Below are 18705 nucleotides of genomic sequence, written 5' to 3' on the forward strand. Positions count from 1 at the left end.
CTCACGTTGCGCCCCCCCTGAAGAACTCTGGCGCCCCCCAGGGGGGGCGCGCCCCACACTTTGAAAAGCCCTGCCTAGTACATTAGACTATCTACTGATCATGTGTTAATTACCTCGGGCTGTGGCTGGACAGCAAGCTGGACTGGACTTGCAACACCAATCACTTATACAGGAAAGGGACAGAGCAGGCTGTACTTCCTGAGGAGGCTGCAGTCCTTTAACATCTGCAGGAAACTCCTGTGGTCGCCAGTGTCCTGTTTTACACTGTGGTGTGCTGGGGGGCAGCACATCCAAGAAGGACACATCCAGGCTGGACAAACTGATCAGGCGGGCCGGCTCTGTGGTCGGCATGAAGCTGGACTCTCTGGTGACGGTGGCAGAGAAGAGGTCTATGGACAAACTGCTGAACATCATGGAAGATGCCAGTCACCCTCTGCACACCGTCATCAGCAACCAGAGGAGCCTGTTCAGTGACAGAATGCTCCTTCCCAAGTGCAGGATGAACAGACTTAAAAACTCCTTTGTCCCTCACGCCATCAGACTGTACAACTCCTCTCTGGGGGGGAGGAAGGGTAACAGGAGGACAGAGGACAGGAAGGAGCAGTAGCCTAACCTAACAATAAGCAATACCGGACAATGTGCAATATAAAGTGCAATACCTCTCCTGCTGCCCCCTTCCCCCTTTTTTTTCTCCCCCTCCTCTCTCTCCTCCCTTCCTCTCTTCCCCATATCTTATTCTTTTTATATTTGTATATGTAAATACTTAATTTATTTTAATTTATCTAGAAGTTTTTTCTCTATTTCTTTTTTCTGTTTATCTGTAATGATGCTGCTGGAATCTTAATTTCCCTGAGGGCACCCTCCCAAAGGGATCAATAAAGTTTTATCTAATCTAATCACCAAAACTACACTACAAAAGTTTTAGAACACCCCAAATTTTCCAGTTTTTTATTGGAAACTATTCAGTTTAATGTCTCATTGCACTCTGAAATGAAAGCATAGTACAAATAAGCAACTGGAGTTAAAAAAGAAATCATGGAATTAATTTATAGACCAAAATGTATTCGAAACTTTTGACTCATCAAAGTAGCCACCTTTGGCAGATATAACAGCTGAACACACTCGTGGCATTCTTTCTACAATAGAAATCAAATATTCTTCAGAAAGTTCTTCCCAAATCCGTTGCACAAGTTCCCATAAATGTGTGGCACTTGTAGGTTGCTTTGCTTTCACTCTTCTGTCCAGTTCATCCCAAACCAGCTCGATAGGGTTTAAGTCTGGAGACTGTGCTGGCCACTCCATGTTTTCAAATGTGGTTCAATGAATTAAATTACAAGATGATCAACAAAAGTTGCTTTTAGGTTCTTAGATTGGGATGGGAGGTTTTCAAAATTCTCCACATGCTGATTTTATGTTTTATTTTTGTGTACACAATAACGTTCCAGGTAGAGAATATTTATATATTTATATAACCATTTAGAAACCACAAAGAAATTGAATCGAACACAGCTGGACTTGGTTTTAAGACTTTGAACATTTCAGCATGACAATACCCCATGTGCATAAAGTGAGCTCCATGAACACTCAGTTTGCCAAGCTTGGAGTGGACAACTTGAGAACCTCAACACCACTGATCACCTCTGGTTTCAAAGCTCCATGAACACTCAGTTTGCCAAGCTTGGAGTGGAAGAACTTGAGAACGACAACACTGAACACCCTCTTGTTTCAAAGACTTAAAACCAAGTCCAGTTGCATTTGATTCAATTTTCTTGAGGTAACTGTGACCTGGATGAATGAGAATATTCACAGACACCATTTAGAAAGAAAACACAATTGATTGTATTTTCAATTGCCATTGATCAAAATGGAATGAGGATCATGGCCAAAATTTTGTAGACATAACTAACCTTTACACCAACATGTGGTTCCTCCCCAAACTTTTCCCACAATGTTCAAAGCACAGAATTGTCTAGATATGTCTTTGAATGCTGTAGCATTACAGTTTCCCTTCAGTGGAACTAAGAGCCACAAACATCTCAGCATGACAATACCCCTGTGCATAAAGCGAGCTCCATGAACCCTCAGTTTGCCAAGGTTTGAGTGGAAGAACCTGAGAACCTCAACCCCACTGAACACCTTTGGAATGAACTGAAACGCTGACTGAACCCCAGACCTCCTCACCCCACGCCAGTGCAACATCACTGACGCTCTTGTGGCTGAATGATCACAAATCCCCACAGCCACGCTTCAAAATCTAGTGGAGATCCTTCCCAGAAGAGTGGAGCTTATTATAATAGTATAAGGGACTAAATCTGGAATATTCAATAAGCATGTGATGTTCAGATGTCCATAAACTTTTAGCCATATACAGTAATGTATATGGTGACTGTGTAGGTTATTCTGCAAAGCCAACTAATAAATCCAGTCACAGGGAAAACGTTTCAGTGATTTTACTTCAGTATGAAATAAAATCTCTGTATAATCTCAGAAAATAAAAGTACATTATTGTACCTTTAGGGGTACAGCGGCTTGTCTCTGGCGCAGGACCCTCTAAGGTACTTATTTGTTCCATTTATATACTCATTGGGAACATATATGTATGTTTTTGACCCTAAAAAGGTACACATAGTTACATTGAAGTCCAATAATGAGCCCTAGTTAGTGTAGATTGTACCTTAGGGTATAGAAATGGACTCCTACTGTACCCCTATTTCTGACAGTGTGGGCTTGCTGCTTACGCTCTCACGTGTGGGTAACTGCAAAGTTATTTAAAAGTTTTCTGAACCATAATGCACTGCAAGTTGGCCTAGTGGTTAGTGTGCCCACCTCTCAACAAGGAGCTTGTGAGTTCTACTTGCAGTTGGGTCATACCAAGGACTATTATCAAAATGGCAGGGGTGGACAGTAATGAAGTACATTTATTTGAGTACTGTCACATAGTTATACATGAATATAACAGAGTAACATGAATAACATTAACTTATCTGAAGTCCTTTCAGAAATATGTTTTAGCATAATCTTGCCAAATAAACAGAATGTAGAAATCTTTCTTTTCTAGTAGCGTTAGCTACCCAATATGATTTTGCATTTGAAAAAAGTTTGCTAGCATGTCAGGTGGAGTTTCACTGACTAGCTAGCTTAACGTTAAACTACCATGATGCACAGCATGCATTCATTTTGTAAATCCAGTCGGTTGCTTCAGAGGCATTAGGTTTTGTAAGCGTTGTGGCAATAATACAACAATGCATTGATAGAAAATGTACTTTTAATACTTAAGTATTTTTAAACGCAAATACTTCAGTACTTTAACTTAAGTAAAAAATAGACTGTACAACTTTCATTTGTATCAGAGTAACATTTGACCAGTGTGATCTGTACTTTGACTTAAGTAATGAAGTTGGGTACTTTGTCCACCTCTGCAAAATGGTACCTCCTGCCATCTGGTGAGGCACACTGCAATACAGATGCGAGGAGGGAATCAAACTCTTGCGGTTACCAGAGGACCAGCCCCGCCACTGTAATCCTAGCTATGTAATAGGTGAGTGGCTGAGGGCTACTGAAACGGAGATCGGTGCTGCTCAATGTGCCTTGTGGCATAGGAAGGACTTTTGAACCATCAGGAATGGGAACTTAACAGATCTTCTGTCAGAACCAAACTAACTAGTTCATTCTTCTTTTGACTACTCCCGTATGTTCAGGGTCGCCATAATGGATCTGTTCCGCATAGGTTTTACGCTGGTTGCCCTTCCTGATGCAACCCTCCCCTATCTACAGTGGTGCTTGAAAGTTTGTGAACCCTTCAGAATTTTCTATATTTCTGCATAAATATGACCTAAAACATCATCAGATTTTCACACAAGTCTTAAAAGTAGATAAAGAGAACCCAGTTAAACAAATGAGACAAAAAATTTATACTTGGTCATTTATTTATTGAGGAAAATGATCCAGTGTTACATATCTGTGAGTGGCAAAAGTATGTGAACCTCTAGGATTAGCAGTTAATTTGAAGGTGAAATTAGAGTCAGGTGTTTTCAATCGATGGGATGACAATCAGGTGTGAGTGGGCACCCTGTTTTATTTAAAGAACAGGGATCTATCAAAGTCTGATCTTCACAACACATGTTTGTGGAAGTGTATTGTGGCACGAACAAAGGAGATTTCTGAGGACCTCAGAAAAAGCGTTGTTGATGCTCATCAGGCTGGAAAAGGTTACAAAACCATCTCTAAAGAGTTTGGAGTCCACCAATCCACAGTCAGACAGATTGTGTACAAATGGAGGCAATGCAAGACCATTGTTACCCTCCCCAGGAGTGGTCGACCAACAAAAATCACTCCAAGAGCAAGGCGTGTAATAGTCGGCGAGGTCACAAAGGGCCCTAGGGTAAATTCTAAGCAACTGAAGGCCTCTCTCACATTGGCTAATGTTAATGTTCATGAGTCCACCATCAGGAGAATACTGAAAAACAATGGTGTGCATGGCAGGGTTGCAAGGAGAAAGCCACTGCTCTCCAAAAAGAACATTGCTGCTCATCTGCAGTTTGCTAAAGATCACGTGGACAAGCCAGAAGGCTGTTGGAAAAATGTTTTGTGGATGGATGAGACCAAAATAGAACTTTTTGGTTTAAATGAGAAGCATTATGTTTGGAGAAAGGAAAAAACTGCATTCCAACATAAGAACCTTATCCCATCTGTGAAACATGGTGGTGGTAGTATCATGTTTTGGGGCTGTTTTGCTGCATCTGGGCCAGGACGTCTTGTCATCACTGATGGAACAATGAATTCTGAATTATACCAGCGAATTCTATAGGAAAATGTCAGGACATCTGTACATGAACTGAATCTCAAGAGAAGGTGGGTCATGCAGCAAGACAACGACCCTAAGCACACAAGTCGTTCTACCAAAGAATGGTTAAAGAAGAATAAAGGTAATGTTTTGGAATGGCCAAGTCAAAGTCCTGACCTTAATCCAATGGAAATGTTGTGGAAGGACCCGAAGCGAGCAGTTCATGTGAGGAAACCCACCAACATCCCAGAGTTGAAGCTGTTCTGTATGGAGGAATGGGCTAAAATTCCTCCAAGCCGGTGTGCAGGACTGATCAACAGTTACCGGAAATGTTTAGTTGCAGTTATTGCTGCACAAGGGGGTCACACCAGATACTGAAAGCAAAGGTTCACATACTTTTGCCACTCACAGATATGTAATATTGGATCATTTTCCTCAATAAATAAATGACCAAATGTAATATTTTTGTCTCATTTGTTTAACTGGGTTCTCTTTATCTACTTTTAGGACTTGTGTGAAAATCTGATGATGTTTTAGGTCATATTTATGTAGAAATATAAAAAATTCTAAAGGGTTCACAAACTTTCAAGCACCACTGTATCTGGGTATGGGACTGACACTAAGTCTTGTACAACTCCAGTGGCTGGGTATTTTACCAAACTTGCATGTCTTTGGACTGTGGGGAAACCCACGCAGACACAGCGAGAACATGCAAACTCTAGACAGAAAGGCCCCCGTCAGCCATGAGGTTTGAACCCAGAACCTTCTTGCTAACCACCGTGCCACCCAACTAGTTTGTCCCAGAACCAAAATTAAACATTACTAGAACGTTCTGAGTCACCAATCCTTGTTATCAAGGTTTTAAGTCAGGTCACTACACAGTGTGTTTGTATCCCAGCCATGGGCGCCGCCAGGGGGGAAAAGGTTAGAACAATTCTAGGGGCCCAGCACTGCCATGGGGCCCTTTAAGGGGCTGATAATATGCTTTTAATGATTTTAATAAGACTTTTGAAATAACAACAATGCAATATTCCATCTGGTAAAATGAGCTAATTGAACAAGGTTGTCTATTTCTTGAGTTCTTCAACATATTGTCATTTAACCCTCCCCCTTTTGCGAAATGGTGCGGTCCAGTTCTGGTAGAAGCGCGATGTGTTAAATCTGTGTGCTGATCAGTGCAACGCTACTTGCTGCTGTGTCGCGGTGCAGCAGCCAGCCAGCCAGCAGTGGAGTGCGTACAGTCTATGATCGCTAAATATGAAGAGTGGCTGTCAAAAACGTAAAGAAAGGCAGCTGAAAGCTGAGAGGGACCGGAGAGGCAGGCAACTGGTCACTCAGTTTTTCCCAAAGAAAGGTAGCTATCGCTCACATGTGTGTTCAAAATATTAGCGAATGGTAAATGAACAGTATGAACGTGGTTGGATTAGCCTATCAAGAGAACACTTTTACAGTTTGTAGAGTGACATTTTTTCATTTTAATAACTGAACTGACTTGTGTGATAAACAAGATAAATTATTACGTTATGCTGGTGCTAATAACTAGTGCTAATAACCAGTTTCATAACTAATGGGGTGCCATAAATATGCACAGATTCAGCCTCAGGGGGACCTCCGCCCTACCAAACCACTGACCCCCCCTTTGGAGAAGGAGATAAGCAGCAGTACAACCCATAAATGCTTTAGGATTGAAGTTTTTAATGAGCGAGCGCCATATACTAGATTAAAGTGTTGCTAATAATGGACACCAGTCAAGTGTTTGACATGGTTACGTGTGTGGAATGTTTTCACTACCAATTGTCCTAGCACAAGAAGGCATGTGGCAAAATCTTGAATTTTCATTTGTGATTGTAAATGCACCAGAATTAGTCACTGACCAGCTTTCATCTAGTCCTTGGTAGGTTAATACATAAAATGTAATAACAAAGTCACAAACTCAAGGTCCATGGGCTATCAAAAGTCAAATAATGACAATAGTGCAATTGTGACGAGGGTGGGCAAAGTTGGGGGCCCCAAAATTATAATCTTTCATGGGGCCCAAAATTTCTGGTGGCGCCCCTGATCCCAGCCCCTTTGAGCCACAGTGGGAACAGAGAGTTCCCTGTCTGACCGGAAGATGTCGCTGTTTCACAGGTTTACAAAAAAAAAAACCACATTTTATTTATTTATTTATTTATTTATTACAATAACGCACAAAATTGCCTAAAGTGACAGAGTGCAGTGAATGCTCGTGGCTCGGTCTGTCAGCCTTATTGTGGTGGTGGTGGTGTGGTGTAAAACCTTTATGCTGCTCTCCCCAAAAACTAGGCTTTTGAAAGCTGTGCTTGAAACCTTGTAACTGGAGGCTTTAAGTGGTGAAAAACACATCTCACATGTGCCATTTGCAGCCCATGTGCTTGTTAAGATTATATGCACGACTGCATTCCCTCTCAAATAAAGCACGGTTGCATTTCCCACAGTGTGGATGGAATCAGAACATCCGCATCCTGGGGTGTCACCACAGGTCCATTGGATCCATGATGTAACACGTGAATTTCATCAACAAGCAATAGGCTACATTTACAACCAATGGAAATGAAGTCGCTAGTGTGTTTAATTAAAGAATTATGTGCATGGGGATGTGAATTAGTAATAAACTAATCTGAGCTGTCTGTGGTGTTAAAACTCCATGTCCATGCCTGGTGTTTAGTGCAAAAACAAATGGGGGGGGATCGTGGGGGATGAAGACGAACCCGTTCCTGGGATGGGCACAGACACACACACACACACTCACACGGGCACAAAAAGCGCCCGCCGCGCCTGATCACGTGACCCGACATCTGCTGGGGGTTGCGACCAAAGAAAACCAAGCAGCGCGCGAGGAGGAAAGGAAAGGAGGAGAAGTGGAGGAGAGGAGGAGGAGAGCACTGTGCTGCCGGTGCGAGCCACTGAGACTGTCTCCGGCGCGCGCGCTGCTTTTTGAACTCCATCCTGCTGAGCCATTAAAGAGCTTTAAGGAAACTTGACTCCCTTTATTATTATTATTATTATTATTATTATTTTGTGCTGTGGAGTTGTTGCTCTAAAGGAGCAGGCATGCTTCATTTTCCTTGAGAGGGGTTGGCATGCGCGCTGCCCCGCCGCCGCCGCCACACTGGAGGGTCGCGGCGGCTCGCGGATCGGGGCGCTCCTGCAGGGGCTGGGATGCGCTCCTGGTACCTCCCGGTTCCTGTCCGGCTTCGGCGCTGAGCAGCAGCACGAGTCGAGTCGGGCTGCGAGGAGCCGCTCCACGCGGAGCAGGATGCCGGTGATGAGGGGACTGCTCGCGCCGCAGAACACCTTCCTCGACACCATCGCCACGCGCTTCGACGGCACCCGTGAGTAGCGCACGCACGCACGCGCGCGCGTAACCGCCCGCCGCCCGCCCGAGCTCCTTTCCGCTTCCACATGTTATACCGAATGCAAACATTCTGTGTGTTTCATCTCCACTCTCAGGCACCAAACTGTACTTTTCCATCCACATCACTGGGATTGGACCATGGTGGGCATCTTTTGTACTTATGTATAATGGTCAGCGCTGTCGCCTCACAGCCAGAAGGTTCTGGGTTCGAGCCCAGCAGCCGGTCAGGGCCTTTCTGTGCGGAGTTTGCTTGCATGTTCTCCCCGTGTCTGCATGGGTTTCCTCCAGGTGCTCCGGTTTCCCCGACAGTCCAAAGACATGCAGGTTAGGTTAACTGGTGGCTCTAAATTGACCCTGAGTGTGAATGGTTGTCTGACCTGGCGACTTGTCCAGGGTGTACCCTGTCTCTCGCCCGTAGTCAGCTGGGATAGGCTCCAGCTTGCCTGCGACCCCAGGATAAAGCGGCTAGAGATAACGGAAGGATGGTCCAGCCTATACATTAATCTGGAGAAGAGATGTAGCTTTTACAGGACAGTAGGAGTCAAATTATATCCCTTTACAGCATCACCCCGGAGACAGTTTATTATCCATATTTCTGAGTGTTCATCATGTGCCTCTGAGTGTTTGTCACTTTGATGGTCTTGGGGGTGAGGGGCTCACTTCTTCTTCTCTTATTATTATTATTATTATGTGGTGTAGTGGTTAGCACTGTAGTGGTTGTCTCACAGCAAGAAGGTTCTGGGTTCGAGCCCTGTGGCCGGCGAGGGCCTTTCTGTGTGGAGTTTGCATGTTCTCCCCGTGTCTGCGTGGGTTTCCTCCGGGTGCTCCGGTTTCCCCCACAGTCCAAAGACATGCAGGTTAGGTTAACTGGTGACTCTAAATTGACCGTAGGTGTGAATGTGAGTGTGAATGGTTGTCTGTGTCTGTGTGTCAGCCCTGTGATGACCTGGCGACTTGTCCAGGGTGTACCCTGTCTCTCGCCCATAGTCCAGCTTGCCTGCGACCCTGTAGAACAGGATAAGCAGCTACAGATAATGGATGGATGGTCCAGCCTATACATTAACCTGGAGAAGAGATGTAGCTTTTACAGGACAGTAGGAGTCAAATTATATCCCTTTACGGCATCACCCCGGAGACAGTTTATTATCATATTTCTGAGTATTCATCATGTGCCTCTGGGTGTTTGTCACTTTGATGGTCTTGGGGGTGAGGGGCTCACTTCTTCTTCTTCTTCTTCTTCTTCTTCTTCTTCTTCTTCTTATGTGGTGTAGTGGCTAGCACTATTATCTCACAGCAAGAAGGTTCTGGGTTCGAGCCCAGTGGCCGGCAAGGGCCTTTCTGTGCAGAGTTTGCATGTTCTCCGCGTGGGTTTCCTCCGGGTGCTCCGGTTTCCCCCACAGTCCAAAGACATGCAGGTTAGGTTAACTGGTGACTCTAAATTGACTGTAGGTGTGAATGGTTGTCTGTGTCTATGTGTCAGCCCTGTGATGACCTGGCGACTTGTCCAGGGTATACCCTGCCTTTCACCCGTAGTCAGCTGGGATAGGCTCCAGCTTGCCTGCGACCCTGTAGATCAGGATAAAGCGGCTAGAGATAATGGATGGATGGTCCAGCCTATACATTAACCTGGAGAAGAGATGTAGCTTTTACAGGACAGTAGGAGTCAAATTATATCCCTTTTAGATAAAATCATGCTCTCTTTACGGCCTCACCCCAGAGACAGTTTATTATCCATATTTCTGAAAGTGTTCATCATGTGCCTCTGGGTGTTTGTCACTTTGATGTTCTTGGGGATGGGGGGGCTCACTTTTTCTTCTCTTCTTCTTCTTCTTCTTATGTGGTGTAGTGGTTAGCACTATTGTCTCACAGCAAGAAGATACTAGGTTCGAGCCCCGTGGCCGGCGAGGGTCTTTCTGTGTGGAGTTTGCATGTTGTCCGCGTGGGTTTCCTCCGGGTGCTCCGGTTTCCCCCACAGTCCAAAGACATGCAGGTTAGGTTAACTGGTGGCTCTAAATTGACTGTAGGTGTGAATGTGAGTGTGAATGGTTGTCTGTGTCTATGTGTCAGCCCTGTGATGACCTGGCGGCTTGTCCAGGGTGTACCCTGCCTCTCGCCCATAGTCAGCTGGGATGATGATGATGATGATTATTATTATTATTATTAAAAACAACAGCAACAACAACGAACAATCCCGTTCCACTGATACAGTTTATTTAAAATGCATTTATGAAAAATATTTGCCTAAACCAAAACAACTCCATTGCATCACCTCATCTTTGCTATTACATATCCTCACCTGTCTTCTCCCTGAGCTCATTTGCTTATCAGATGTATAAATTGGAGCCCGTGCATCCTATAATAGGCGACTGTGCCAGTCTATAATATTATAAACCCTGAATTCCTGTGTGTTGGTGACAAAAGAACACCTCGCTTAAAGTGTAGATCCATTATTTTGTCGCAGGCTGTTCTTCTGTTCTGTGTGTGTGTGTGTGTGTGTGTGTGTGTGTGTGTGTGTGTGTGTGTGTGTGGACTAAAAAGAAGCAGGTGCATGTGTCAGTCAGCTTTAGCAGCTTGATTGCCAAAAGAAACAGCTCTCTTTATTGATTCTTCATTCTTGGGTCCTTTGTTGCTGAAGAACCTTCCTCTGTTGTTTCTCGGCGTATAAACCCAGCAGGAAAGAAAGGCATATATTCTCTTGTTGAGTAATTGACTGAGCAGATGGGCTGAGTAACCAGACGGGTGTGTGCTGGGCGGAAGGTGTTGAGAGGCCACCTCTGATGGAGAGACTGGCTGCTTCCCAAACCATGTACTACTGGACTAATTAACGCACCAAAGCAGCACACACCCAACGCTATGGTGACTTTGATGTTATTTATGTGCAGTTTGTTATTTATGTGCAGTTGCAATGCAAACCTTAGTTTGGAGTGAATGCTTTGCTCTTTTTACAGCACACTGGAACATATTTTGGGATAAGTGAGTGGTAGGGGTGGCACGGTGGTGTAGTGGTTAGCGCTGTCGCCTCACAGCAAGAAGGTCCGGGTTCGAGCCCCGTGGCCGGCGAGGGCCTTTCTGTGCGGAGTTTGCATGTTCTCCCCGTGTCCGTGTGGGTTTCCTCCGGGTGCTCCGGTTTCCCCCACAGTCCAAAGACATGCAGGTTAGGTTAACTGGTGACTCTAAATTGACCGTAGGTGTGAATGTGAGTATGAATGGTTGTCTGTGTCTATGTGTCAGCCCTGTGATGACCTGGCGACTTGTCCAGGGTGTACCCCGCCTTTCGCCCGTAGTCAGCTGGGATAGGCTCCAGCTTGCCTGCGACCCTGCAGAACAGGATAAAGCGGCTAGAGATAATGAGATGAGGTGAGAAGTGAGTGGTACGGTGGTGTAGCTGGTAAAGTTGCTCCAGTGTCACAGCTCCAGTGTCCCTGGTTTGATCCTGAGCGCAGGTTATTGTCTGTGTGGAGTTTCGCATGTTCTCTCTGTGTTTGTTTGGGATTCATCAGTGTTCTCTGCTTCTCTCCCATGTCCCAGAAACATGCCAATAGCTGAATTGGTTGTGATAAATTTCTCCTAGGGGCGGCACGGTGGTGTAGTGGTTAGCGCTGTCGCCTCACAGCAAGAAGGTCCGGGTTCGAGCCCCGTGGCTGATGAGGGTCTTTCTGTGTGGAGTTTGCATGTTCTCCCCGTGTCCGCGTGGGTTTCCTCCAGGTGCTCCGGTTTCCCCCACAGTCCAAAGATATGCAGTTAGGTTGACGTGGGGCGGCCTTGGGCTGAGGTGCCCTTGAGCGAGGTACTTAACCCCTGACTGCTCCCTGGGCGCTGTAGTATGGCTGCCCACTGCTCTGGGTGTGTGTGTTCACTGCTTCAGATGGGTTAAATGCAGAGGATGACTCTCACTATGCTTGAAGTGTGCATGTGACAAATAAAGCTTTCTTTCTTTCTTATTTCTCACTGTACTGTCTGCTCACAAGAGGGTGCTGGATAGGCATCAGTACTGTCAAAGTTTTCAGTTCGAAAAATCAATCCATATTTGGCTATGTGAAGCAATGTAATGCACTCAGGTTAACAAAGCCAGCTAAACACACCACACAGAGATGTAGAGGGAGAAAAACGGAAAGGAATAGGCGTGGCATCAGTCAGCATCACCACATTAATGAGTTACATCTCATTGATTGGCGAGTTACACTGCGTTTATAGTTCTTCCTATTGTTAAACGTTTCATATAGTAGTTAATAAAGTATTACAGGATTGATTAGCTTTTGAGAATCAGTCATTTAGATGATGTTTTTGTCATTTGATTCAAGATTGAAGACATCCTTATTGTCAGTACGTCTATATACACAAGTCAAGTTTATTTGTATAGCGCGTTTAGCAACAGACATTGTCGCAAAGCAGCTTTACAGACAGTTATAGACTTTAAACATGAGCTAATTTTATCCCTAATTTATCCCCAATGAGCAAGCCTGTGGCGGCGGTGGAAAGGAAAAACTCATTCAGACGACACGAGGAAGAAATCTCGAGAGGAACCAGACTCAAAAGGGAACCCATCCTCATTTGGGTGATAACAGATAGCGTGATTATACCGGTAAATAACTCGCTTCTATAACTGTGTCCTATAGAGTCGCAAAGAACAACTGGAAAAGTGTACAGTGCACTGAAATGCCATTTCCCTCAGGCTCCCCATGATGCATTTATAGAGAAAATAGATTACAAATATAAGGTATATCAATAACTATCTTTATTCTATCCACATTCACTGGATATGAGCAATCGCACACTCTGATTGGCTACTCTACTACTAGGCTATCAGCTCATATCCCGTGAGTAGAGAAAAACAAAATGGCAGAGCGTGTTGCTGAACCAACCGAAGATGAAATAAAAATTGTACTTGAAAACAAAACCCCCCCAAAATACAAAAAAAGGCAACAAAATATAGAATAAAAGTATTAGAGTAGTTGTAAAAACACATCTTTTTTATTTTCCAAGAATTATTACTGTTTAGCAATTTGTGAAAAATGCTCTGTCATTTCGCCCGTTTGTTTACATTCTAAGCGGAAATGATTTTGTCGGACGTTTTGTATACGGTTTTTATTGATCGAATTTGCCAAAAATAAAAATGAAAATGATCTGTTTCTCAAAATCCAGTGAAAGTGGATAGAATAAAACAGTTACTCCACTCAATCTCATCGTACATGGCTTATAGCCAACTACCGTCATGTACGACTCGATTTCATGGAATAGCTGTGTACGTTTAGTAGCTAAACATCTACTTAGCTATCTAAGTAGACGTTTAGCTTTCTAAACATCTAGCTATCTAGACATCTAGCTATCTAAGCACAATAAACAACATAAATGACAAGACAAAGGCCCTGTCCACATGGCAACGGATTCAGGTGAATCTGATAAAATTGTTTATCGTTTCGGCCTGGCGTCCACACGGCACCGGTGTTTTGGGTGCCCCAAAATGAAATCTTTTGAGAACGGGTTCCAGAGTGAAAAAATCTGGCAATGGTGCCGTTGCGAAATCGTCTGGATGAGTAGAACGGATTTGTTTACGATGACGTCACAACCACATGACTGTCAGTGCTTCACGCCGGGTAGAAGTGTAACGAACTCGATGTGAGTTGTCAAGAAATCCTATAACTTGGTTCATGAAACGCGCTTACAAAATATTTTCACTGTGAATATTTGTGTAATGGTGCAAAGAGAGAGTGAGAGAATAGCCCTTAGGGCAGAGTCTTTAGTCCAAACACTGCGGAAGCAGTACCAAACCGCGCACCGCCCGTGTGCTTTCCAAAAACAAAAACAATCCCGCCAGCAAACATAGGAAAAAAAAGGAGCGATCTCACCTCTTCAGATGTTGGTTTAAGTCCAACAATACATTCCTCAAAAAGGGCGTAGAACAACAAAGTAATCCATCAACTGTTCTGGTGTCTCCGATGGGACCGTCTTACAGCGCACGTAGTGGTGTGGCATGTGTATTGCATTGTTTTCAGCAAGCGTTGCGTTGCCATATGTACCTGATATTTTACTGATCCGTTGCCCACGTGGACGTGATATTTAAAAAAAAAAATCTCGTTGCCGTGTGGATGTAGCCAAAGAGAGGTGCAAAGTGGTAATTGTGCATTTAGTACCAGTTTGAGCACAGTTCCATCCCACACAACCCAGCTCACCTCAGCAGGCACATCCGCAGCTCAATGCTTGCTCGTGAGAAGATAAGCTTCATCTTCAGGGATCATGGGATTCGGATGATGGGATTTCCTAATGATCATGTTCAGTTTTTTTTTTTCAGTAAGTGCGATTTGAAATTGTACTCATAGAACACACTGCAGAACTGCACTCCATGGCATAGTGATAGCTTCTCTAAGGATAGCTCCATTTAGCCCTGTTCGTATAATGCATCATAAGTATACTAGGGCTGCAGTGGTATAGAAATTCCTTTACTGCCGTATTTGAAGAATGTTACGTTGTGGTTTGTGGTGATACTGAAAACCAAACCCTCCTTTGTTTAATCATCTCTGCCAACTTTGTTGGAGGAGGTTATGTTTTCTCCTCCATTGATTTGTTTGTTTGTTCCCAACATAACTCAAAAAGTAGTGAACGGATTTGGATGAAATTTTGAGGAAAGGTGAGCCATGGGCCAAGGAACAATTGATTGTATTTTGATCCAAATCTGGACATGTATGCATTTCCAGGATGTCTGTTCTCAACGTAACTCAACAAGTAGTCAATGGATTTGGATGAAATTTGGTGGACATCTTTAGCATTATCCTAGATTCAAGTGATTTGATTTTGGTGTTGATAATATGTGGCTTGGTGGAGGTATGCGCTCTAGTATGTGCTCTTCTAGTTATTTATTCATTTATTTATTTGATGTTACTTGTCCCTTAATATGTTGAAGTTGTTGAGCTGAAAGAGTTCATCTCATCTCATTATCTCTAGCCGCTTTATCCTTCTACAGGGTCGCAGGCAAGCTGGAGCTTATCCCAGCTGACTACGGGCGAAAGGCGGGGTTCACCCTGGACAAGTCGCCAGGTCATCACAGGGCTGACACGTAGACACAGACAACCATTCACACTCACGGTCAATTTAGAGTCACCAGTTAACCTAACCTGCATGTCTTTGGACTGTGGGGGAAACCGGAGCACCCAGAGGAAACCCACGCAGACACGGGGAGAACATGCAAACTCCACACAGAAAGGCCCTCGCCGGCCACGGGGCTCGAACCCGGACCTTCTTGCTGTGAGGCGACAGCGCTAACCACTACACCACCGTGCCGCCCGCTGAAAGAGTTATCAAGTATAATTCAAAAGACTATTAATGCATGATATGTGTGTCTTGTTGGTTAATGTTGCCATGTTGTGCAGGAATAAGGATTCATTGTAATCACTAGTGAAATGGCCACTTAAGCTCAGGAGCTGCTGGCACTTTCGAACGTAACCATGTAACAGAAGCAGAAAATATCTGCATTCAACAAAAAAAAATACATCAAATCATTTGGCGGCACGGTGGGGCGGGCGGCATGGTGGTGTAGTGGTTAGCACGGTCACCTCACAGCAAGAAGGTTCCGGGTTCGAACCCAGCTTCCGGCGAGGGCCTTTCTGTGTGGAGTTTGCATGTTCTCCCCATGTCTGCGTGGATTTCCTCCGGGTGCTCTGGTTTCCCCTACAATCTGAAGACATGCAGTTAGGTTAACGTGGAGCGGCCTTGGGCTGAGGTGTCCTTGAGCAAGGTACCGAACCCCTGACTGCTCCCCGGGTGCTCTGATGTGGCTGCCCACTGCTCTGGGTGTGTGTGTTCACTGCTTCAGATGGGTTAAATGCAGAGGATGAATTTCACTGTGCTTGAAGTGTGCATGTGACAAATAAAGGTTTCTTCTTCTTGGTGTGTTTTATCCCTTTCAGAAAACAAACATCTACTGAGCCCGAGGCCATGGTCTAGGCTAATTGTACTAGTTTATTCGTGGCATGCATTTTAAACACCATATAAAATGCTAAATATTTGGTTGATTAGCTTAAAACTAAAGAAAGAATTATGACACACATTAAAAGCATTTTACGTGAGCTTTGTTACGCATGTTTTCCTCCATAACATTATTTGTTGACAGTTGCATTTGATGACGAGTTTTCAACACTAGAGATGAGTTCAGATTCAGCAAACTGAGGCGAAAGTTCCAGGCAAATGGGTTTTCTTTGAACTTGACATTGATCTTCTAGGCTCCTAATAACAAGCAAGGCATCATTTCAAAATGTAAATAACTCATGCTTTAGCCGTATGTGATGTATGCCTAAACTAACGACCACAGAGAGCAATATAATCGCTGAAGATTGATAACGATAGCATACAAAAAATTAGGCTTTTAGAAAAATCATCAACGTAACTGATAGAAAACTCAACCACTTGAATTATTGTAAGATGACTAAACAAAATCATACACTTATGTTTTATATACAGTAGTGTGCAAAAATCTTAGGCATATGTAAAGAAATGCTGTGGACCAAAAATGGCTTAAAAGTAATGGAATGAAGTGTTTCAACATTGAAGAAATACTATAAACAGCAGCAAGCCATAATAAATGAAACAAAGTCAATATTTGGTGTAAGACGACCCTTCGCTTAAAAAACAATAGTAGAGCAGCGGCTACAATTATCAACACCTTAACAATCTTTTGGCCATTGCAAAAGTAGAAAAGACTTTCAATACATAAATTGTGTATGAAAAATTACTCAAACTTCCATTAGAAAAAAAATGAGTTACTTGGTGTATCAGATCACATGACACCGTTCCACAATTATTGACACCTTTGTCCACAGTTATCGACACCGTTCCACAATTATTGACACCTTTGTCCACAGTTATCGACACCGTTCCACAATTATTGACGCCTTTGTCCACAGTTATCGACACTGTTCCACAATTATTGACACCCAGATGATTATTTATAAAAAAACATCATCGGTATGTGCTATTAAGTTAACAAAACATAGTTTTCATTTAAAATTTGTTTTGCATAGACTTATATTCAGTACAAAATATCTTTTATATAAATATATTAGTGCTGTCAAAAATGTCGCGTTATTAACGCGTTAACTTGACTCAATTTTAACGGCGATAATTTTTTTATCGCGAGATTAACGCTCTGTGACATGATGCCATGCCCCGCACAGCCAGAGTCCTCTGCCCTCCCCCGAAGAGCCACGGTGCTCGGCTTAGGTTTCGTTTTCCCATCGGCGGCTCCAGCCCCACTTTGCAGTGGCTGTGACAAGACGTGTTATGCTCTGCAATAAAAAAAACAAACAAACATTGGTACAACCAGTGTTCGAACTATGCCGATATTTTCGGCGGGTCCCTTTTTTCCCTTGGGGGGGGTGCTTGCGCTTGTCTCAGAGCGCAGATCTCCATCGCGCGCTCACTTCGGATATGCAAATGCTTCCCGTTACACACGATTGCTATGTCAATAAACATCATTTTGCCAATATTTTAGAGACCCTCCAACATTTCCCAAATCATGTTTTCAAGGGATCTCATGTCTGTTTCGGGGATCTCGGATCCCCCGTGTACCCCCGTAGTTCGAACGGTGAGCAAGCCCATTCACTTTTTTATGCTGACAAGAGAATTACAATGATTTTTCATGTGACAAAAATGTGCGATTAAATTGCGATTAATCACGAGTTAATTATGACAGTCGCGACATTAATCGCGATTAAATATTTTAATCGCTTGACAGCACTAAAATATATGGATGTCGGTGTTTACGTAAATGAGGAAGTAATTCTAATATTTGTAAACAAATGAACTGATGATGTTTAACCTCCGTCAGAAAATCTTTTTGTTCTGCTTTCTACCCACTTTCTAAGTATTTTTGTAGATCACATTTTATTAATCATTCGTTGTTGTTTGTATTAATTTCTAGTTTTGTAGTTTGCCAATAAACCTCAACAGGCAATTAACACTGTAACCACATGAACATCCAGGTCAAAGGCCACATGTCATTCCTCGAACCAAAACTTTATTTTTTTACCTCTAAAAATATAAAATGTCTAGCGATATTGTAATATGTGGAAGATATTTACAACAAACTGCAAAAAAAAAAAAAAAAATTCTGAATGGAATAGAAAAATCTAAATATTTCAAGCATGTAATTTTTTATATGCTGGAATTTAATTCTGGTCGAATTCTATTTATTGCAATCGGATTCCAAATACTCTATAAACATTCCATTCTGTTATGAATCAGAAAAAAATATTATCATAAATCATAGCACTTTTATTTTTTTAAAGTACTTCGTCTACTTCAACAATGTTACACAAAGATCGATCCATAACAGTTGTACATGTCACTTAATTCCACAGGGTGTCGATAATGGTGGATACTGGTGAAAGTGATCACTATAATCGACATCTCACGTGACTTCTCAAACGTGTGTTTAGATACAAAATGGCGACTGTCAAATGAAAGAGTAAGAAACAAAGTAGGTTTCGACAAGCAGATCATGAAATATCGGTGAATTTGATCAGTAAAAACACGTCCATGGTCTTTCCACCATGCT

General features: G+C 43.3%; 1 protein-coding gene across 1 annotated transcript in view; it reads left to right on the forward strand.

Annotated features, from left to right (window-relative positions):
* Positions 1-8060: 8060 nt before the first annotated feature.
* The window catches only part of kcnh3 (potassium voltage-gated channel, subfamily H (eag-related), member 3), a 492909-nt gene continuing 482264 nt past the window's right edge, over positions 8061-18705 (forward strand). Inside the window, exon 1 of the mRNA XM_060929349.1 lies at positions 8061-8136. Coding sequence (XP_060785332.1) covers positions 8061-8136 — 76 coding nt within the window. The remainder of the gene's footprint in view (positions 8137-18705) is intronic.

Source organism: Neoarius graeffei, chromosome 9 (assembly GCF_027579695.1).
Source record: "Neoarius graeffei isolate fNeoGra1 chromosome 9, fNeoGra1.pri, whole genome shotgun sequence".
Lineage (NCBI taxonomy): Eukaryota > Metazoa > Chordata > Actinopteri > Siluriformes > Ariidae > Neoarius > Neoarius graeffei.